The sequence below is a fragment of the Lissotriton helveticus genome, chromosome 12, assembly GCF_964261635.1.
Source record: "Lissotriton helveticus chromosome 12, aLisHel1.1, whole genome shotgun sequence".
NCBI classification, from domain to species: Eukaryota; Metazoa; Chordata; class Amphibia; order Caudata; family Salamandridae; genus Lissotriton; species Lissotriton helveticus.
This window is the reverse complement of record NC_136073.1, coordinates 917,640,119-917,663,647: the sequence shown is the minus strand read 5'-3', so window position 1 is coordinate 917,663,647 and position 23,529 is coordinate 917,640,119. Positions and strand designations below refer to the sequence as shown.

The 23,529-nt window shown below is 45.9% G+C and overlaps 1 protein-coding gene across 1 annotated transcript in view; it reads left to right on the top strand.

Moving 5' to 3' along the window:
• Positions 1–11,230, top strand: part of LOC144799855 (uncharacterized) — a 41,449-nt gene extending 30,219 nt beyond the window's left edge. The window contains exon 3 of the mRNA XM_078671437.1: positions 7,448–11,230. Coding sequence (XP_078527563.1) covers positions 7,448–9,060 — 1,613 coding nt within the window. The 3' untranslated portion in view covers positions 9,061–11,230. The remainder of the gene's footprint in view (positions 1–7,447) is intronic.
• Positions 11,231–23,529: the final 12,299 nt, after the last annotated feature.

The following is a 23,529-nucleotide window of genomic DNA, read 5'->3' as shown; positions in this document are numbered from 1 at the left end:
CAGCTGCCATTAGGAGTTTTAGAAGCACATGTACAATCGTGTCAATGGGCCCTGGCCGGTGACACACCTGTACACGGGTGGAGCCCGCTTTCGAAGCCGCGTGCACCTCACAGAACAACGGGGATACAATGCTGTGAACGCAAGACGAGAACACGAAAGTAGCGCTTCACGGGCAAACGGTAAAGTGGCGCTAATGAGATTGAGTGGGGTTCAAACCGATCTGGCCACTTTGTCTTGTTTGAACATTTTTCTTTCTTTCTTTCTTTTGTTTCTCTGTTCCATGGCTGCAGTTTGGAAGGGAAAAATGTCTGAAATAGACAACAGTTTCAGCAATGTGTTCTTTAATTATTTTTTGGATCTATTTCACTTTGGAACAAATGAAGGAAAGGAATGGAATAGAGGTGTAAGCGCCATTTCCTGAAGTCACAGATCAGCAGGTGAAGAGGAGTGAGCTAGAGACAGATTGAAAGGGGAAAGAGAGATGAAAGAGAGAAAGAGAGTTTGAGAGAGATAGAAAGAGGTAGAGGGGGTAGAGAGAGAGGGAATGTCTGTAACAAAACTGGTGCTCATGTAAAGCGCTCTGATACCTGATATCCTCGGGTCTAGTTTGCGCTATATAAAACTCTTAAAAAGAGAGAGAGAGAGAGAGAGAGAGCTGCCAGTGACTTCCGTGCCAAAAGCAAAATATGAGTACATTTTTATCAGCGCCCCTCAAACTCTGTCAAATAGGCTTTTGGAAACATAAGATGGGGCGAGGAACCTATTTCAGTTCATGTGAAGCAGCTGGAAGGATTCACAAAACTGGACTTGTAAGAGTCCCACAGCAGAGACGGCAGCAGCCAATGAAGGTGCACGGTGAGGAGCTTCATGGGAAGGAAGCTATCCAATCGAACAGCGATCGGTAACCCATCATTCATATTCAACCCTGAATTGTGATACTTTCACCCCTGGAACCGTGAGTGCTGAGTTCCCCCTGGAGTCAGGTTTTCCAAAGTGCACTCACCGCTCTTGGCTGACTGCTTTGAGGTTGGGGTTCAGGTGACGTCATTGACTGTCAGACAGAGTGTTTTGTTTTCTTTGGTGGTTGAAGATTAGCAGTCCATGAAATGCTTGGGAAAAGCCTAAGGATGGAGTCCTTGGGGTGTGAGGAAGCAACTGGAAGCAAGCAATGGAGCATGTGTCTACAAAAGGCTAGATTGAAACCGCAGAGGCAATGTGTGATCTTGGCCAAGAACCCAAAACAAACCATACCAGAAAGAGTAGGGCAGGACACTGCACACGCGTGGAGTCAGAATCATAAGAACTGAGGGCAAGACCGTCAGTGGAACGGGAGACTGACTACTGACACGGAGTCCCTTTAAATTGAAATATCCGGCCTTTGTTCTGTGACTTGAAAACGCACATTAACAGGAAATCCGTATATTATTGAGCACTGTTGACGTGTTGGTGCGCACATGAAAAGAACTCTGTTAAGATATCTCCGTGTGTGAGAAGGCCAGCAAAACTAAGACGGAGCGCAAAAAACGAAAATGGGCCTAAATTCAACCAGCAACGACAAGGAGGAACCGATGACAGTGCACGATGAATGGGGGGGCACAATGAAGGGAGCAGCATGCATGGGTATGTTCAGACAGGAATGTATATTTTCAGAAAAACACGTATTTGAAATGATTTAACAGAGAAGATGCATCTTTTTTATTTAATCTATTCAGCCATGTGCGTAGCTGCAAAGTGGCAAATGCCACATGCTTTTTGGACATATTTTCCTTGGACACGTCATTGGTGATGACTTCAGACACTTCTATTTTTTGTCATTAGAAATTTCCATTTTCAGGACTTGTGTATCTGTATTTACAGCAATAAGCACAGTCTTAAAAATCCCAGTATGCAAAATGTTACTGGTGAAAAAATCTCAAACTGCCTGAAGGTGTCACACAGACCCCTTATTGTTCAACATCGTGTGCAACCATTGTAATCACCCTGTGACTCGGAACTGCCCATCCTGCTCTGATGCAAGATATCTAGTGGTCATCTCATGCACCACGACCAGTGCTCCTCCCCCCCAGTGTACAGCCCCTGGTGCTGCCATGCACATAGCTGCCAGTGCACCCCTGACGAATATTTCTCAGTGCCTCCTACACTAAATGCTCCCCTGAGATGCATCGCTGGGTGTCGTTACTCTGTGTGCATGGGCGCTGGGCTGGGCTTCATTAAATGGATGGCGCTGGCCTGTCTTATGATCGATCTGTGCATTTTTACCAGTGTGTTGTGTACCTCCTTCACGCATGTTTTATACAAGGGTCATACCTACCCACTTTGTCAATGACCGTTTCGCTAAGCATTTATGATTTTCCTTAACCAATCTGGTTATATTTCAAAATGTAGTGTCCTAGAGCAGATGGCTGCGGGGCTTGGAACCGCTAGCCCCACGTCAGCACGATGCCACAGAAACAGGATGACTAGCATCCATGAGCTATTGTGCTTGGCTTAACCTATGATCTAGAATGTTACAACAAAGGAGAATATAGCAAACAAATACACTCAGACACTTTACACATACCTATTTCAAAGTGGAATATGTTGTTATGTCATCTGGTATTTATAGAGCGCGCGGCTACTCCCAAGAGTGTCCCAGCGCTAAAGAAAGACCACATAACAGCACACAGAACAACGCTCCACAGCAGAACCTGGGAGTCCTAAAGCTGGAAAAGCCATGTTTTCAGATTCCTCCTGAAAGTGAGGTGATCCGGTATCTGTCTCAGAGGGAGAGGTAGGCCATTCCATGGCCGAGATGCAACCGCTTGAAAGGATCTTCCCCCAACCCGGGAGAGCAGGACCTTCGGAGTCGAGATCAAGCGCTGAGCAGAGGACCTCAAGGTGCGCTGCGGCGTTTAAGGATGACATCTTTCGCGTATGTAGGGGGCTCCAATCTTATGAAAAGCTTTGAAAACCAAGACTCGAGCTTTAAAATGAATTATTTTTCACAACGGAAGCCAATGAAGGGAAGACAGAAGATGAGATGTGCGAGTCATAGGTCCTGTCAAAAAGATGGAACTGGCCGCCACGTTCTGAATCCGCTGTAGTCGGCCGAGTAAGTACTCCGGTAGTCCCACACACAGGGAGTTTACGTAGTCCAGTGTCGACACCACGAGGGCCTGGACTACTGTTTTCCTGTGGGAGACTGGAAGCAGGGGGAGAAAATTCCTCAGCATTTTCAGCACCCCAAAAGAGGCCCTAGGCACCGATTGGACTTGCATCAATACCAAAAGATCCCAGTACCCTGGACGTAAGTTAGCATTCATCTAATGGGGCATCCTAATTTTGTTTGCTGGAAAATATACTATTAGATTCCAGACCACACACCTTCTCTACATAAAATTGGGTGTGTTCTTCAAGTGCCTATCTGTCCAAAACAAATCATTATTTGTAACCATAAAAAGGGGAGAATCCGGGCTGCTTTCAACTCGACCCAACCACCTATGACTGTTCAACTGAGACAGTACATAAACCCACACTTACAAGAAGACAAACATAAAAATGGCAATGGCAGCAGCGAGTCAGGCAGACCATTGCAGCTAGGAGGGAAACATCCTTTACAATGCAACTTTTACAACGCAGTGCCTTTACGACGCAACTATTACAACGAAAACCATTACAACGCATTGCGCTGGGGGGCGCTCTAGTATAGGGAATAGATTTAATTTACTATCCAACACCTTCCCTAGTGTCCACGGGGACTGGAGTTGGAATAGTAAATTAAACTATTCACTATCCAGCACCCCTAAGCACTATGCGTTGTAATGGTTTGCGTTGTAAAAGTTGCGTCGTAAAGGCATGCGTGGTAAAAGCATGCGGTGTAACGACTTACATCCCAGCTAGGATGGCAGCAGCAGGTCAGTCAGACCATTGCAGCTAGGATGGCAGCAGCGCGCCTGGCAAACCTTTGCTGCTAGGATGGAAGCAGCAGGTCAGGCAGACCATTGCAGCTCGGATGGCAGCAGCAGGTCAGGCAGACCATTACAGCTCGGATGGCAGCAGCGGGTTAGGCAGACCATTGGAGCTAGGATGGCAGCAGGTCAGGCAGACCATTGCCGCTAGGATGGCAGCAGCGCGTCTGGCAAACCTTTGCTGCTAGGATGGAAGCAGTGGGTTAGGCAGACCATTGCAGCTCGGATGGCAGCAGCGGGTCAGGCAGACCATTGAAGCTGGGATGGCAGCAGAGGGTCAGGCAGACCATTGCCGCTAGGATGGCAGCAGCAGGTCAGGCAGACCATTGAAGCTGGGATGGCAGCAGAGGGTCAGGCAGACCATTGCCGCTAGGATGGCAGCAGCAGGTCAGGCAGACCATTGCAGCTAGGATGGCAGCAGCAGGTCAGGCAGACCATTGCAGCTAGGATGGCAGCAGCAGGTCAGGCAGACCATTGCAGCTAGGATGGCAGCAGCAGAGGGTCAGGCAGACCATTGCCGCTAGGATGGCAGCAGCAGGTCAGGCAGACCATTGAAGCTGGGATGGCAGCAGAGGGTCAGGCAGACCATTGCCGCTAGGATGGCAGCAGCAGGTCAGGCAGATGATTGCCGCTAGGATGGCAGCAGCAGGTCAGGCAGACCATTGCAGCTAGAATGGCAGCAGCGAGTCAGGCAGACCATTGCAGCTAGGATGGCAGCAGCGGGTCAGGCAGACCATTACAGCTCGGATGGCAGCAGCGGGTTAGGCAGACCATTGCAGCTAGGATGGCAGCAGGTCAGGCAGATCATTGCATCTAGGATGGCAGCAGCAGGTCTGGCAGACCATTGCCGCTAGGATGGCAGCAGCAGGTCAGGCAGACCATTGCAGCTAGGATGGCAGCAGCAGGTCAGGCAGACCATTGCAGCTAGGATGGCAGCCGCGGGTTAGGCAGACCATTGCAGCTAGGATGGCAGCAGCAGGCCAGGCAGACCATTGCAGCTACGATGGCAGAAGCAGGTCAGGCACACTATTGCAGCAAGGATGGCAGCAGCAGGTCAGGCACACTATTGCAGCAAGGATGGCAGCAGCAGGTCAGGCACACTATTGCAGCTAGGATGGCAGCAGCAGGGCGTGCAGAGCATTGCAGCAAGGATGGCAGCAGCAGGTCGTGCAGAGCATTGCAGCTCGGATGGAAGCAGCGATTCAGGCAGGGAATTGCTGAAGGATTTGTGTTGCGGTTCATGGAGCCGATACACAGAGCCGCCATCTTCCTTGCAGACTCATTAGCTCGTCCTTCCCCTGTCCGTGTTAAAGTCACCATGGTAGTTGGTGCAGGATGATAGTTGAGAGGAGGTTAATATAGTTACATACTTGAGCATCGAATTCCAGTTTCATGTTTGGTGGGTGGTGAAGGATGTGCCATAAAAAGATTAACTGGAAGAAGCTGGAACGCCAACCTGAGGCTTTCTAAAGCTCGATAGTGGGAGCTCAGGAGCACTCCAGGGTCGATTTGAAGATGATGCTGATGCTACCGCCATTTTTGGAATTTCCATTCTTACGGATGATGGAGTAGTTAAGGGGAACTAACAAGTTAATAATAGAACTAGCAAAGTCATTTCACTAAGATTCAGTGATTGGCATAAGTTCTAGCTTACATAATGTGATGAGATCAGCAATTTCAGCATGGTGGGCATTATTGGATCTGACATTGGTAGTGCAGCTCAAAGTACAGTGGACTGGAATGTGGGAACGAGTGCACAAGGAAGGCGATGGATGTGAACAAGATTAAAGGAATGGGATTTTTATACACGATGGCTTAGGGTGGATAAAGTACCTCAAAACAGGAATGTTCCTGGGCCCTAGGATCAGAGACATGTTGGGACGGCATGAGTCGGAAGGAGGGAACCGAAATCTGGAGAAAGTGCTTAGAGAGACCAAGGGTTGAAAGGGCTCAGGAAGCAGCCGAAGGATAGAATAATAGGAAGTATGGTGGAAGGCAGAGCAACACCCAGGTGGGAGGGGAAGTAAGCGGCGTAGACTAGTAGGGTGGTGGGTAAGGGGATTATTAGGCTTGGTGATCGTTTAGAAGAGCAAAAAATACGAGCCTAGCCGAAAAGATGTTTCAGAAGGCCTATGGGTGCTGTAGAGAGAAACGAGGGAGGAGTCGGACAGTGGAGACTTGAAAGGATGGAGCCTGAAGGAGAGTCCGATTAAAAGAGTACAAATGCAAAAGTAGATGGATGGAAGGTCCTGAAGAGAACCAGACTGATGCGGGGAAGCGCCTAGAGAGAGCATATGTCTGCAGAGGAGCGGACAGGGAAGTGTAGATGATGCAGGGGTGCAGAGGAGAATGTGCTGAGCTAGAACAGCAGTAGAGTGGCTGGGAGAGGAGGAGAGAACAGCTTAAGCAACAGAGGATAGTTGGAAAGGACGAGGGAGTAGATGAGAGGAGGGGTTTGGGCGGACGTGGCAGCACAATGAGTGCTGTATCTCTACAGTTGTAGTAGATAATGGCTCCCTAAGAATTCAGTGGTTGTAGTCCGAGGATCCCACATGAGAAATGCAGATAAAATGATTTAAGACCTGGGTGAGTTTGGCAGCCCAAGAGTCTGCCACTTCTATGATGAAGGTGGTGCACAGCCTAATGGATGTTTGATGAGGCTTGAAATCCAAGATGGAATCAGGAAGTCTGTCTCCTCTGATGACGGCGCCAAGACAGGAAGCAATCCAAGCCACCACGAGCATCTACAGGTGAAATTAGCTGCCTAGAAGCAAGAACAGAAGTCTGTGACCCTTACACTGCGGGAATTTGAAACAGGCAAAGCAGCTCGCGTTCCACTGCCACACGGTGTTCGTTCCCCTGTTCTTGAGACCGGCAGCAGGTCTTGGAAACAACACAGGCGGAATTTAGCTTTGTGAGAGTCAGTGAAGGTCAGTCAGTGCAGGGACCTCCTTCCAGCAGACTATGTCCTTTGTCCTTCTGTGCATTTAGAGCAGGGCAGGATCATGCTTGTGTGTCTTCGGCCCTTTGCTTGCCACATGCAGGCCATAGCTACACAAGTTTATCTTACAGCAGTAGAAGGATAGAAATGTTGTATGCTTGTCATCATTTAGCGCTTCATGGGTTGTGCGTCCACATTTTGAAAGTAGTATACTGCAAAGGAATATTGTCCACTGGATATTTGTCTGTTTGAATTTTCCAAGCATTTACCAGGTAGAACACAGTATTCGTTTATATTTATATATATTATTTTAAAGATTCTTACACTTAGTTTTGTTATTCATTCCATTATTTTGTGACAAAGCTTATGATGCATTTCAAGATACTGAGTTTGTTTGCTGTATCCTCTGTGCAACAGGGAGACCGTCGCATCAATTCCAAATCACATGATTATTTGTATAGCTTTAAGAGAGCACATCTACCGGTTTACACCACAAGCATTGCTCGTCTTACTGTCTGAAGGCACACAGTAATACATGGATTTCTGCTTCTTTTAACAGAGAATGGGATTCTTGCGAAAGCCAGGAGCCTGAGTGTGCGAAAGAGGATCAGTGATAATGCGAACCTGCTTCCGTGCACAGAATGTAAAAACATTGTTGATCAAAGTTTGGGGCCGTGTACAGATCATGTGAGTCACCCTCAGGAGAAGCCCTACAAGTGCACTGAGTGCAGTCACAGCTCCCAGTGTTCCTCACATTTGATTGGTCTTCACAGATCTCATACAAGGAAGAGACCTTTCCGTTGTATGGGGTGCGATAAAACATTTCTCAGCCGCTCAGGTCTGAAACTGCATCAGAAGATTCACACATGCACGCAGTGTGGGATGCATTTCAGGCAAACATCAGACCTGGAAGAACATCAGCGGTCTCATCTGAAGGTGGTGCCTCACCCACAAAAAAGACCCTTCCAGTGCACGGAGTGCGAGAAAAGCTTTGTACATAAAGGAGATCTGGCAAGGCATCAGCTGATCCATACCGGGATGAAACCCTTCGACTGCTCAGAATGTAGTAAATCCTTTAGACGTTTGTCACATCTTAAGATTCACCAGAGAACCCACACAGGAGAGAAACCGTACAAATGCACGGCATGCAAGAAAAGCTTTACTGTCCGGTGTCATCTCCTCAGGCATGAGCAAGTCCACTTTGGAGAAAAGTTCCATGAGTGTAAAGACTGTGGACTCCTCTTTAATCAAACATCAAAGCTGAGGATCCATCAGAAAACACACATGACAGGGAACCATTACAAGTGTACAGGGTGCGAGAAAAGCTTTTTCCGTAGGTCACAATTAGACCGGCATCAGGTAACCCACACTGGGGAAAAGCCTCATGGTTGCAAAGTCTGTGGGAAAAGGTTCAGGCGGGTGCAACATCTCATTGAACATACTAGATTGCACACAGGGAAAAGACCGTTCCAGTGCCCTGAGTGTGATAAAGGCTTCAGTAACTCCTCCGCCCTGGGCAGGCACGAAATGATCCATTCCGGCGAGAAGCCCCATGCATGCACTGAATGTGGAATGCATTTTAGTGAGTTGTCAAAAATGAGGCGACATCAGAAATCGCACACGGGGGAGCGACCATACCAGTGCACAGATTGTGAGAAAAGTTTTGCTCAAAAATGGGCTCTGTACTCTCATGAGCGGGTCCACACGGGTGAAAAGCCCTTCCAATGTCTGAAATGTGGTAAACATTTCAGTCAGATAAGTGGCCTGAGGCAGCATGAGAAAGCCCACACTGGGGAGAAACCACATAAGTGTGCTGAGTGCGGAAAATGTTTCTTTACCAATTCACAACTTAAAAAGCATCAGAGAACCCACACTGGGGAGAGACCATACCACTGTATAGAGTGTGATAAAACATTCACTGACAGGTCTGTTCTATTGAGCCATCAGAAGATTCATACAGGGGAGAAACCCTTCCAGTGTCCGGAATGCGGTAAGCACTTTAGGCGGATGACACACCTGAGAGATCATCATAGAATGCACACAGGTGAGAGAGTGTTCAAGTGCGAGGAATGTGCGAAAAGTTTCATCCACAGCTCAAGTTTCAGAAAACATAAAAAGTCCCAAACCTGTAGATCTTTATTGCAGTTTGCGAACACCGACAATTTCACTTAAGGGATAAGTACTTTCAGCGTGCTATTTTTGTCCAAAATTTCAAAAAACAATCCTACCTCCTCAAATCCAGAGAACCTCTGCAACAGGCTAACATCAAGTGAGGAACAGCCAGCTGTGATTACAAAAAAAGGAACCCTTTTAAAGAATACAAACAATACCAGGTAGAATCCAGATTGTCCTTTTTTTTCACTGTCTTCCTCCTTCACAGATAGATTGCACAAAATAATTGTATGCACATGTGTTACCCGTGTGGATAATACCCATGTAGAAGTGAAAAAATTGTAGATTCTCAATTCTCACACAAGTCTACAAAACCCAGAATTTCCTTTGTCCTTTGTCCTGAGATTGAGATTGAGGCAATTCCACCCCTGTAGAATTTGAGTTTTTCGTAGCTATCCTAAACACACTTGGCTGCAACAAAGGACCAACATGTACAGAGGGTGCTTAAGCACGTGTGACAATGAACCAGATCGAGGGGGTGTTTGAATCTTTTTCTTATACAAAATACTTTGCTTATCTATGCCAAGACTAGGCCGCTGCAGAATGCTTGTGGAAGCTCAGAAAGATGGTATTCAGGAAAACCACAGAACATGAGACCACCCCAGTGAAGCCTTTTACCTAAATGGCGTTGTAGATGAAAGATAGTATTTGTAACTTCTTTGTTGACCTTGCAAACCTTTCAGTGACTGACTTGTCAAGGAATGAGAGCATGGAAGCTCACCGTCTGTGGACTGCTGGAACATGCTTGACACTAAACTATACAAGCGGCCTAAAATAACTCCACCTTTGCTTCCACCAGTAACAATGGATGCTGAGAAGAAGGAGCGCCGACTTGTGCATAGGAGATGGTAAGGGCTGAATGAGGAACCTTCCTGTTACCCTCCATCAACAGAGGACATGGGATGAGGCAATTAACAACTCTTTCAGACTCTATAATATGGTAGAAGGTTTTTGTCCCTCAGCACATTTCACAATGTGAAATTCCAAAGGTAAAATAGGTCTTGCAGATGATGTGGGCAGTTAACGTGAATAATCCATTATCTGCTCAGACACGAAGATGTAATAATAAACTGCATTCGAATTTTTTATGGAATGGTATTAGAAATCCTTCTAACAACATGAGAACCTAGTTCCTTGAAATGTGAATAGCACCAGTGAACAAACGGAAATGGTTAAAAGGGGAAAATGGGAAAAAGTGCGACCAGGATTGTAGGAAATGAGGAAAAACACAGGACATAATCGAGGAACTGGCAATGTTAGGGTTAAGAACACGTAGCTGAAGACGAAGAGACAATAAAACCCCAGATAAGTAAGTTGAAGAGAAAAATGTAAATTGAACTTCATTGCAGAAATTATTGCTTAGCAATTCAGTAGAATTCCCTACATTCCCTGGTCTTTTTGCTCCTGGGAAGGAGGTAGAGACACTATAAGAGAAGTTGCTGGCCTTATTGACTTCAAAGAAAAGGAGTGACAAGATTAAGGAAACCTTGTGAACCGCTGATGTAATTTGGCCTCTGGGATATTGCAAACTAAGAAATATGATAACCGCAAAGGAGAGAGGAAATAAAAAAGGTGAGCATGAAAGAGAAATTTGAACAAACAGTCGGTGAGATGCAACAAAATGCTCAGTTTATGGAGGGACTGGAAAATAAAGAACTAATGAAAAGGTGAGGAATGTTAACTCCTCCTATAAGAGACACAAGGTGCGTTTTGATCCTCTAAGAAATAACCTGGGATTATAAGAGTCTAGAGAAAACTGATGTGATGTTACATTAGATGGACGGGGTAATGCCATCTCACAAGTACAACGTACAAACAAAAGTGCTTTGTCTTGTTTTACTACCCTTGAAAGGAAACCGTTGAAATGATACCAGATGCGCTAACATTCAGACTTTTAAAAAGATAAGGGGTTTCTTGCTAGAACAGTTCAGAATTGTTCGATATGCCATTTTGTTGGGGTTCAAGCGATTGTTTAATGGGGTGAACAGGTGAATTATTTCATATGTCAAATCAATCGGGGCGAGAGGGATATCTAATGTGTGAATTGTTGATTCATATTCTTGTTATTTCTTTTTCGTATTTTTCACATGCTGTCTCTTTTGAGGAACATTTGTTGAGTCATCTGTTACTATGACTATTTCTAGAAAAAATAAAGAGATAAAGAAAAATATACTGATTCCTCTTCTCAGTTTAGAAAACATCACAGTGCTTCTTCATCAAGGCCCAAGACCTAGAGTCTAAAACACTTAAATCATCAAACTGATTGCACACAGTGCTGGTAGGAATGGGAAGTATTTGAGTTCATTGGTTGGGTTTCATTTAGAAAGCACGCAGAATTCACGCTGGAACTACTTAGAAAAAAGTAACAACATAACACGTAAACATTGTTGTAAAACTCTCAAAAGAATTGGTTGCACCTGTGAACAAGACTCGCCAGACGTGGCATGGTTGATTAGCCTCGCGGCTACTCTGTGGAAGATGGCACATCGTTGGGCCTCGCCGCAGTAAGGGTTCTGCTCCTGCTCTGTCCGGCCAGTAACAATGTTATCGCATCTGCCTGGAAGATTCTCTACTGGCAACAGGTTGGTCTTGTGACTGGCACTGGGCGGAAGAATCAGCTGTCAGAGTTCCAGAGCATGAGGAACTGAGAACACCAAATAGAGGAGAGTCAGGATGGAAAAGATAAGGTTCTTCATCTTGCTCCTGCTTCTTTTGGGAAGCAACATTCTCTTGAAGATGTCGGCATGGCTAGCCTTAGATCCATTCCTCTCCAATATAGTCGCTATTCCATTTGTCAAAAGTTCCCAGTGCCACTTTTTTTGCTATGATGTAATTTCCTGCCTAGGCCATATATCAAGAGATAGTGATCAGAGAAGGATGTGTTGCAATGCTTCAGTTTCCCTAGTATATCACATTCTTCCCCTCCCTAATATTTTCTCCTTTTTTCTGCACCAGCTTCCGTATCAGATTCTCTCGCCTGGAAGACTGTAGCCTCAGCTGTTTATCGGCCCCGTCGTAGAGAAGTTTTTATGCATTGCCTATCAAATCCAGTACCATTCATTATCTGCAATCAGAACTATCAATGTTACTGGAACAGGGAGACACTTGCTACCTTTCCTGTGTATATTAAGTGCAGGATGGACCAGGGTTACGGGGAGATTGGGCCCTTTTGTTGGGCAGTTAAGGAGACGGGAAGATTTCCAAGCATCCAGTCGTTGACAGAAATTCAGAGGTCAGTCGATGATTCACAGGAACTGCAGAATAGTGCTGGAAATAGTTTAGATGGCACTATTTGGGGTTATTAAAATAAGATATAATGCTAGTAACAATTGGTGAGCAATCATCGACACCAGACCAGGGGTACCCTGATGGGGCAGAGTTAGCAGGATCCTTGAATCCTCCCCATCAACGACCTATACCTAATCAATACTTGACCTTAATAGTGTATTAATGTGGAGGACTAATGAAGAGCTGGCCAACCCTCATCTTATTAAACGCACCAGAAGGTTTGAAATATTAAGCTATGCATGCAAAAAACGTGGTGGGCGTATCCAGAGCTTTGCAATATTCCACTATGTGTGCAGGAACTGTGGTGGGTGTATCCAAAACTAGGTTGTGCTTTTTATCAGAAGGCGGTGAGCGCTTGAAAGTCCCTCCCTAAAGTGGATTAGCGACTGAAGTTAAAACATTGCGTTTCTTGAATTCTTTTGGTAGGTTTTTTGTCAATATTTTATTTTCGCTTTAAACCTAGGAACTGTCAAGTGAAGGGGGGTAAATTGACCTATTTAATGTTTAAAAAAAAAAAAAAATCTTTTCATGGAATTTCAAGCAAAGGAATACACATAGGTATACATACCAATAAGTAGCATACAGAGACCTGAAGGCAGTGACCCCTGTAGCAGCAGACGAATGACAAGATATTGAAGAAATCACATTTGGGGAAATAAAACTGGGTGCAAGCAGCTGGTAGATTTTGCTGCCTCATGTTAAGGTATGGAGTGCATCATGCTCTCAATCTTCTCACTCTGGGGTGGATCCTATATCTAGGCCCCTACAGGAGCGCCATCCCGCCCAAATGTTCTCCCACTTGTGCGGGCAGCCCATTCCCTGATATATTGGCTTCTCATTTATCATACACCAGTCTAAGTCCCGCTCCCAGCCTCTCACCAGCGGAGCCGCAGCCGCTCCCCACAATCGTGAATATTCCGCTCGGCTACTATAAGGCCCAGTGAGAGCCAGATCCTCGCCTATTTTGGCGGCGACTCCTTTCTCCAGATATGCAGAATGCACTTATCCCCCATAATTCTCTGTAGTTCGATCCAAAAGTGTTGGATCACTGGGCACGCCCATATCCTGTGGAAGAAGGTTCCCTCACTCCCGCAACCCCTTAGACAGAGGTCTGTTGGGATGCGTCCCATGTGTCTGAGTGTTGTGCGTGAATAGTAAGATCGATGTAATGTGCGCAGAAAAATCAGTCTGAATCCCGTGTGTATTGCAACCTCTTGAAAGGTCCCCAAAGCCTCCTCCTACTCTCCGTCGTCACAGTCCCCAATATCTTCCTCCCATTCGGACCTAAGCGCGGTGAGAATATTGGGAGAGTTATTCCGTAGTTTTTTATAGATCAGGGAGACAGTCTTTTTATTTAATGGTTCAGTTAGGATTCTGTCCCCATTGGGGAGGACTCTGAGAGGGGGATCTCTCGGAAGATATGTGTCCCAAGGGCACGTCGAAGCTGGAAGTATCTAAATACTTCTTTGGCGGTCAGGTCATGCTGGATCTATAGCGCCTCCCAAGTGAGTGTATTGCCCTCCCTCCATACATCCCCCAACGCAGGTATCTCTATTAGGGTCCATGCTTTGAAGCCCTGGAGGTCACGCACCTGGGAGAGTGCCTCACTTATTTAATGTTTTTTATCATCAAGTAATGTGAATTTTGATTGATTCTTAAAAATCTTGCACAAACATGTAAGTGGGAAGGCTCTACAGACTGCTCAAGTACCAGGAGACTTTAATGCTTGTTGTTTCTTAGTGATTGCATGCTAGACTTGGAATCAGACATCTCGGGTCAGAAAAGGGTTTCCTCTCATTCAACTCCCATAAGAATCTTCCTGGTCTGCTACAGAAAACTACCGTATAAAATGGGTTAGAATGTGGATACAGTTACCTTTGGTTATAACTTATCACAGGCTTAAAATAAACTTGTAAGGTACAGTTATGAATTAAAACCAAACAAATCAACTGAAATTCCCTAGTTATGGGTAGTTACCTGTGCATAATTTATGCAACAGCCATGAACACCATACCTCACACAGTAAATACTATGCATATGACCTCATATATTTGGTAACAACGTGTACCAACACCTAAAACCACAATAAAACAACAGTGCATACTTAAATCACTAAATAAATGACTGATACTTGTACATTCATCTGTGGTACTATTTACATTTGTCATTGCATCAGTCACATCCAGGGTGAGGTGAGCTTCGCGTTTGGTGTCTGATACATATTGTGGTAATTAATAGGGCGTGATTATATGCAGAGCAGGCACACTTTGTTTTATTAGGAAATATTTCAGAGAAAAAACATAGGTTTTATGAATGACACACTACACAGTTATTTCAGATATATTTAAGGAAGGAAGAATGTTGTTGGGGGTTTTGCAGAATCTTGAAGAAACTATTGGATTGCCTTCTAGAACTCCATGCAACCAACACCGCCTGCTTTGAAGAAAAGCAGTGGGGCGGTGACCAGGCTGCCTCCCAGACACAACCAGCATCCATTTTTAACCCCAAAGATAACTCGTGTCTGTTGCAGCAACTGCAGGGGAGAGGTACCAATGACACCATGAAACAATAATCCGTAATAGCCAGCAACAAGACTCACAGGATGGCTGACGAACCAGTACTCCGGTACCAGTAACCACAAGATAGTCAAACAAGTCAACAGTATTCTAGCAGTATTTTGTGTAATTGCTATTGGGCATTCACACAGACGTAGACCTCACAAAGCCAAAGCTACTACTAACTAACCTCAGCTTGGTGGTTGCCAAGAGAGATGTGGCACGTAAGTGGGGGTCAACGCAGGGATCTACGTTGCATAAATGGAAGAGGGGGATGGATATGTGTATGACAGGAGAAAAGACCACATATGCGGCATGGGGTTACCCAAAAAAGTTCCTGAAAATATGGAGTCCTTGGACACAATTCTATGGCCTCCAGCTGGAAGTTTTGCAATTGGCCTCCCAATCATAGCATAAAAGGATGGTGGGGGTGGGGAGAACAGAGACGTGGAGTTGAGGTGTACAAAACTGTGACTCATGTATCGCTGTCGCAAGTATCAATGCCTCTATATGTAAATGTTATCAAGAAATTGCCTCCAACACCTGCAAACGTTAATTGTATTAATGTTGCTTTAAGGAAAATGTTAATGAAGAAATAATTTTTTTTTTTTTAAAAAGTTCAATTCTCATCACCAACTTCTGCTGTCGAAAAATTCAAATACCTTGGACACAAGACTCTACATGTTCGGAACAACAATCCTGATAAATTCAAATTGTGCCCCCACAAAATTGTTATTGTGATCCCACCCTATTTGCATTTACAACAGAAAAAAGAAAACGTGCAGTATATTTATTTTTCTTAATATGATTGTTTTATAAGGGTATTTAAGCGCTTGGGTCCTTGTCACTCACGCATTTCGTCATAAGATCTGAAAATATATTGGAATGTTTTGGAGCTGAAGTTAATTTATGTTTTGGAAACCAATACTGCCTGCATTATGTAGGTTGATACAATAGACACTGCTAAATGGAACACATGGAAGAAACATGTTTCAGTTGTAAAACGTATTTCCTATGACATATTTTTCCAATAAAAGAAGGGAAATCTAAAAAAGAAAAAAAAGAAAATAACAATCCGACGAAGAGGCTGGCGAGGCCATGAGTACCAAGATGGAGCAGGAGCCAGTCACCATCTCCTAAACCGACTCCGACCCAGAGGAGGACATCCCACATGGTCAACGTACCGTGAATACAGCTCCCCCCTTGTCCCAAGAGACAATTCCAATTAAAAAGAAGGCTCCGGTCCAACCTGCGCCCTCGGGCCCTGGTCGGCACCGAGATCACCCTCTGACGCCTCGCCCTCTGGCTCGGCACCGAATCCTACCAAAAAACCTTCCTGCTCTGAAAGGACTACATCCAAACCAAGTTTGGAGCCAAGACCTTCGGGTCAAAATACAAATCCGGCACCGACCCCCACCCTTAGGCCCCGAAAAAATTGTTGGAACCGAAGTAATCAGCGGTTTTGACTCCGGCATCGAAAGGTTCGGCGCCGAAACAGTCAGAAATTTAAAAAACAACTACAAAGCCCAGTTTCGATGCCCCAATTGAAAAATCAGATCCAAAACCAAAGATTTTGCATATCCATCGACAGACTGGCCATATCACTACTAAAGCGACTCTCAAAAGAAAGGCTGATGCAGAAGAAGAATATCACATCTCTCTAAAGAAGAGATTTGTTGTAACAAACCTTTCCCTTCCTCCTTTTCCTCCACCTATTCTTCCTTCATCACCACCTTCCCCTCAGCTTCAACCAACTTCACCTGAACATTCACCACAACATACACCTGACAACCAGGATGATGGGGATGATGATCAGGATAGGGATGATGATCAGCCATTACAAGACCCATGGGATGATTACAATTCCCCACGGGCAATGATCCCGACCTGTACCCTTCCAAACCCTCTCCACCAGATAACAGTGTAGGCTACATTGAGTTACTGGGTATAGCCGCCAACTACCATGGGGTGCAGCTACATAATAAGTCATTAGGAGAGGATTTCCTCTTTAAAACCCTCAGTACTACACAGAAGTAATCACAGACACTACCCATGCTTAAAGGGATGGTCAGGCATGTAGATGGCTTTTTTTAATGACCCATTTAGAGCTTGTATTCTTACACCTTGAGTGGACCAAACGTACAAGTCAGTACCATCGTACCCAGTATATATAAGGGGCAATTGCCTCTAGACTCCCTGGTTGTCTTCAATGCAAGGAAAAGAGCCAACTCCCAGACAACAGAAGAGGCCCCACCTCCTGATAAGGAATCAAAACTTATTGACGCATCTGGGGAAAGTGTAGCTTCTCAAACAGCCAGTTTCTGGAGCGTCTCCAACACACCGGCATTGTTAGCATGATACGACCGTGCACACTAGGATGAAATGGAACAACTAATACAATATTTACCCCAGGAACACAAATAAAAAGCACAAGATCAGGTTCATGAATGGCAACTTATTGCTAACAATCAAAAAAGATGCTCTTTGGATGCTGCAGACACTGAAGCTAGAGCTATAAAAAACGGTGTCCTTCTAAGAAGGCATCCCTGGTTCTGTATATCTGGTTTTAAACCTGAGGTTCAAACCTCCATTTTTAATAGCCTATTCCATAAGGAACATCTATTTGGCCCAGTGGTAGATTCTTCACTCGAGAAAATGAGGAAAGACACTGAGGTGGCCACATCTATGGGAGCCTTTCAGTCCACACAGGGTTGTGCTTCCTTTTGACGCTCCTTTTACTGAGGAGGTTCCAAGAACACCTCATCAGAGGCTACCTCCACCTATAAGGGCAATAACTAACCCTCTTCATCTAGGAGTTATTTCAGAGGAGGTTACAGGGGAAACAACGGTAAGGGCAGGGGCCGGGGTTCAAACACACGCATCTCCCCCATCAACAGAAAGCAGTGACTTGCCTTGACTTCCACCCGACCACTCAACACTTATCGGGAGAAGACTGTCAGATTTTCTACCAATCTGGCAATCAATAACAAAAGACAGTTTGGTACTCCAAATTATCAGTTCTGTTTACTGCCTGGAATTTATCAACACGCCTCATAATATTCCACCAAAGCCCCTGCAAACTATCACCAGACCATCTACAGCTCCTCAAACAAGAGGGTGCTCCAGAGTGAATGCTCTTCATGGTCTAGAGAGTGTTGTTTGTAGTGAACAGGGTCCAGTAAGCCTACCCGACTTCGCATTCCGCACAGAAACATGGACCAACGCCAACTCCGTGCCCAGCATCATCACCGCCATTCCCGACTGATACAAGATCCTGCAGAAAGACCGCCCACTCGCCTGGGAGGAGGCATCGCCATCGTCCACAAAAGCACCCTTCGCACGAGAACAACCTACCCGGATGACGCTATGACCCTCATGGAGCACCTCCAGATCAACCATAAAAGAGACTGCGAGACCCTCATCTACAGGCCATCTGGCCCCCGTGCTCCTTTCACTGACACCATCGCCAACCTCATCGCACCCCACGCCATCGCCTTCACTGACTATATCCTATTCGGGGACCTAAATTTCCTCCTGGACAACCACGACGACCCCAATCCCACCACCCTCCTAGAGAACCTTGCCAACATAGGACTGTAGCAACTTGTCACCGCCCCCATGCACACAGCGGGACACACACTTGACCTCATCTTCGCAGAAGGAAACAGTCTCCTACAGCCACACCATGGAACTCCTCTGTACAGACCACCACTGCACCCACTTCACCTTGAGAAAACCCACCATACACAAGCACGCCCTCCGCCTCCCCGCAGAACCTGGAACAAAGTCACCGAAGACCAGCTCACCTCAGCCCTCTTCAATACCCCACCACCAATGCCAGACGCTATCACCGCGGCACGCAACCTCCACCGCTGGATCATGAACAAAATGGCCACCTGGTAGGAGCTTCACTTGTGAGATCCAGGGTTAGGGATAACCTAAACGGTTAAAATCCCTATTAAACCCCGCCACACGCCATCCACACACCGACCGCCAACAACCTGAATCTTTGGGGGCAAGGAGAATAGAAAGAAAAGGGAAGTGGATGCTTACCGAACCGTCGAGAACCAAGCACCAGCGACTGTCCAGCCGAGAACGCCGAGATCATTGGGTAGTGCGGGGCACTGGATGGCATCTTTCGGGCTGACTGGGAGCTGCGTGGGAGAGGAACAATGCTTTCCTGGACAGAGCACCACTGAGCACCGCAGCGATCATCTCGGGAGAGAGGCGGCGGTGCCTGGGAGAACAGGAGAGCCAATGGATCGGACTTGAAGCACACGGAGATCTCGGAGCACCCCAGCGGAGTGCGTCAGCGGAGCCGCAGAGAACGGAGGTGAGGAGCTGATGCGTGTACCCGCGGCGCTGTCGGGAAGCTAGATGCCTTATGCCTTGTGACGGAGTGCGTCTGGTGATCACGGACCGCGCTGCAGAGAACGCCGGCGACGCTACCAGGAAGTAGACTTGCTTCCCAATTGGAACCACACCCCCCCCCCAGTGAGCGCGCTGCTTCTTCGTCGCCCGTAGGCCAAATAATGCGGGCGATATCTATTTAAAAACATAATCATGAGCATTAAACTCGGATATTACAGGGAAATCTGAGTTCATGAACCGGCCTGTCTGACCCCAAAATGGCGGCCACAGAAAGTCACTTTAGTGATGAAAAACGTGGGCCATTTTAACGATAGGACTCTCTTCTAATGAGGAAAACATCAGAATGAGGAAAACATCATAGGGAAACACCCCTTAATGGCAGAAGACACTAAGTGGTGAAAACGCGGGCCATCTTAACTCTTCAAATGAAGAAAACAGCATAGGAAAACACCCCCCAAAATGGCAGAAAGAAATAGGGAAAATGAAAGAGGACAAGCAGAAGAGTAGAAATGGAAAAAGGAGCTATACAACACGACTGAAACAAACAATGGCAAGGGAAAGAGGACTATTAATACAATAGAAAGAGAGAAAGACGCCTCAGTTCACAGAATGTATGCTATTCTGGAGGACATCTTGAAAGTACTTGTCAACATATGAATGAAAAAAGAATCTTGATTTCTGAGCGAGCAACACAAAGTATTCCAAAAAATAAAACATATTAATCTATAATACAATTATTCATGTTAGAGAGAGTACTTAATCCCCCATCACTAGAAACAACAAGAAGAGGGCACTCCAAAATATTATTCATATTACTCATCTGCAAATCACAAATATGGAAGACAACCACCTAGAACTAGTAAGCAGGAACGTCCATATCATAAAATACCCAGCCAAGCTCTCCAAGAATGCAGCCAAAAAATTCAAGCACAACCTTATGAGAAAACACCTGGACACGCTGCTTTCAGACACTGCCTTCTGCGCGGATAATGGCATCATCGCGAAAGACATGATATTCTTCACAAGAAGAACAGCGAAATGCCATTATAAAGATGCTTGACATAAAATCCATAACCAATAGCCCACATGGTACTAAATTCATGACCATAGCATCACCTAGACTCAGAGCGGACCTTTCCATAACTATCTTCAAGAACGGAATAGTGATGATTCAAGCCTCTAACAACGAATTGGAAAAATTCGACAATATGTTCTTAACCTTAAAAAGAATTGTTGAAAACTCAAGTCCAATACAATACCAGAGACCTCTAGCAGACAATCCAGTCTCATCTGACATTACCATCACAATTAGCACACCAACTAGAAACCTCCAGGAACCTGAACAATTTTCACATCTAGGAGACACAAACCCACTACAACACCTGAGACCTCCAGAAGACAACCCAGTCTCTTATGTCTCTAACACCACAAGCAGCACACCAACTAGAGACCTCCTGGAACCTGAACAATTCACGCAACTAGGAGACACAAACAGAACAGAAGTCTCGTTGTTTTGGAATGACGCAGAGAGAATACGAAGTGCCCTCATCAACATAGAGCCTCCTCAGAGGGAAAAATCAACCTCAGACAGCATACTAACTAGAGAGCTTAAGGAACTAAAACATTCACCGCAACAAGGAGACACTAGCAAAAGAGGAGGCCCAACATTTGAGAACTTTACTGAGAGAAAAGAAATGTCCACACGTCATGCGTATAACGTTACAGATTCTCTCCAGTGGGAAGATGTGACGCCTCCCATCAATGATGAAACATTTTCAACGAGCAAATTACAAAATGAAAACCTAGGAATATCTAACTCGGAAAGAGCCGCCCTTCCTATACCCCTAAATACGCCTACACAAAGTTCTCCTAGAACGATATGCTCCACAAACAAGAATTTAGGAACACAAAACAAAGATAGAGACTCAAACAAGACAAACAATGGTAGAAGAGACAACCGATATACGGGCAAACAGAACAAGATCCAGATGAAAAGCTCAGAACGAAAACTAAGGAACAAAAATCGTGAAACTCGAAATGAGCGGATGGTCAATCCCAGAACGTCACCCAAGATCATGAGAAAGATCACAGAGCTCCAAACACAAATGAGCAACCTGTCACAGGATTTACTAAGCACCCTTAAAGGAATAGAAAGACTACGAGATATCACAGAAAACACTCACACAGAAGTCAAGCACATCCGAGAACTATTATATACATCTCAATGCAAGAGCAAGAAGAAGGCGATGCCACTTTCATACAGACAAAAAAGACAAGATAGGAATCAGAAATATTTAACTGAAGAAGAGACCCTATCCCTACTCCGGGATTATGAGCCTACAGACCGCATTAGAGGAGAGGAAATCAAAATAGTTCCGATAGACGCCAACAGAATATCTAAGCTGAATGGAACAACCTACAACAAGTCCAACTAATCACCGAATCGCAAAATATGAACCCACGTAGGACAGAAAAGTCTTTAAAATGCCTACTGCTCAACTGTCGATCAGCAGCTAAACATGCGTCTGACATAGCCGACATCATTATTAACCAGGGAATAGACATAACAATCCTCACGGAAACATGGCTATCTGAATCGTCGTCCCCAGTCATGGACCTTCTGGTGCCCCCTCCTTACAACATTGTGAGACTGGATAGGCAAAAAAAGATAGGGGGTGGTATAGCCTGTGTAGGAAGGTGGATACCTGACTATGGTTACCCCCGATTTTTTGCCTTGTGTTTAGCTGGTTTTCGACTTAGTTGGCCTGGGAACCGGCTAATAAGGGCCCCAGGCTATCTGCTCTCTCTGTAAAATGGACTCCATGTACCTTAGGTACATAACTAATTGGATGTTGGGTCACCTTATGAGTCCCTGTACAGTGTACTATAGGTACCTAGGACATAGGTGCATCCAAGGCCTACCAGGGGCTGCAGCATATCTTTTGCCACCCCTGGCTGGCCATCCAAACTGACACAACTGGCTGATCACTCAGCTGGGGCAAGGTCTTGTAATCACCCCTTGCTTAGATATAGTATTCCTATGTCTAACCTTATATCTAGACACATATACACCTATAAGTCACTCCTATGGCAGGCCTTAACAATCCTGAAGGCAGAGTGCTTGGTTTTATGTGAGATGGTGCTCTAGCATGAGCTGAGCCTGTCTGCAGCTTTCGGAACCATGTCCTTATAGCTGTTCTAGGATATTGCCATACCATATACTCTTAAGTGCATTATGAACCTCGCGGTCAGATGCTAACTTTGGTTTGGCTTTATCAAAACATGTCGTGTAAGGTGTCATGCGCTTTAGAATACTACACCCTCGCCAATTCTGGCGACGGGGGTAGCATTCCACCCTTCTAGAGGGAGAAGACATGTTACTTCCATTAATCCCGGTTAAAGTTAACCAGAGCCTCAGCATCACAAAATGGATGCTGCTGAGACACAGGTCTGACCTCCTGCTGCTGGGAGTCCTTCCAGCGAGGGAGGCTTGGACAATAGGTTTCCTGTCAGAGGGAGGTGCTAGCACCACCCAGACAGGCTATTGTGTATTGGGGCATGGAGGGCTGAATGAAATGAGATACTGCCTGGGGCACACAAGGTGTCCCATGCATAGTCCAGTTCAAACCGGTAGATTTATCCGGACTGAAACTCTGATACGAAACTCTGGACCCTTCGACATCCTACTCGACATAGAAGACTGAAGAATCTCCTTTGTGGTCAAAGAGTGACCACCCTGTGCAAGCAGGCACCATCAAGCGCTCAACGGTTTGCTTTGTCGTTGCTCCCGCCGGAGCCCTAACACAGAGCCTGACAAGACCCGGACTTCCAGACTTCCATCAGCCCGATCCACAGCCACAGCAAAGCTGAGACCCGTGGAGGCGACGCGAGACGTGGGACCGGCCATCTTGGAAAGCCAGCGAGACGCTTTCCGTGCAGCTTCTGAGGCACCCTCGAAGTTGTGCATTGGGGATTGAGAAGCCCCAGCCCCGAGCATCCACTGCACCAAAGATCACCTCTCCACACTCACCGAGTGCTGCATGGGGCCCTTTTGCATTTTCCTGCTCGACGCGTCTGTCCGGTCACTTGCCCATTGGCTAGTGGCCTCTGACAACGAAATTCGAAATCTACACCGCTGGTCTGGTTGCTCCAGACTGGCCCTTGCTTCCCTGCGAAGGAGAAGCCTCTCAGTCCTTGCTGGCCTGAGTAAGAAGCCATCTTCGATTTCTGAATGGGTTGCATTTGCCAAGGCCTG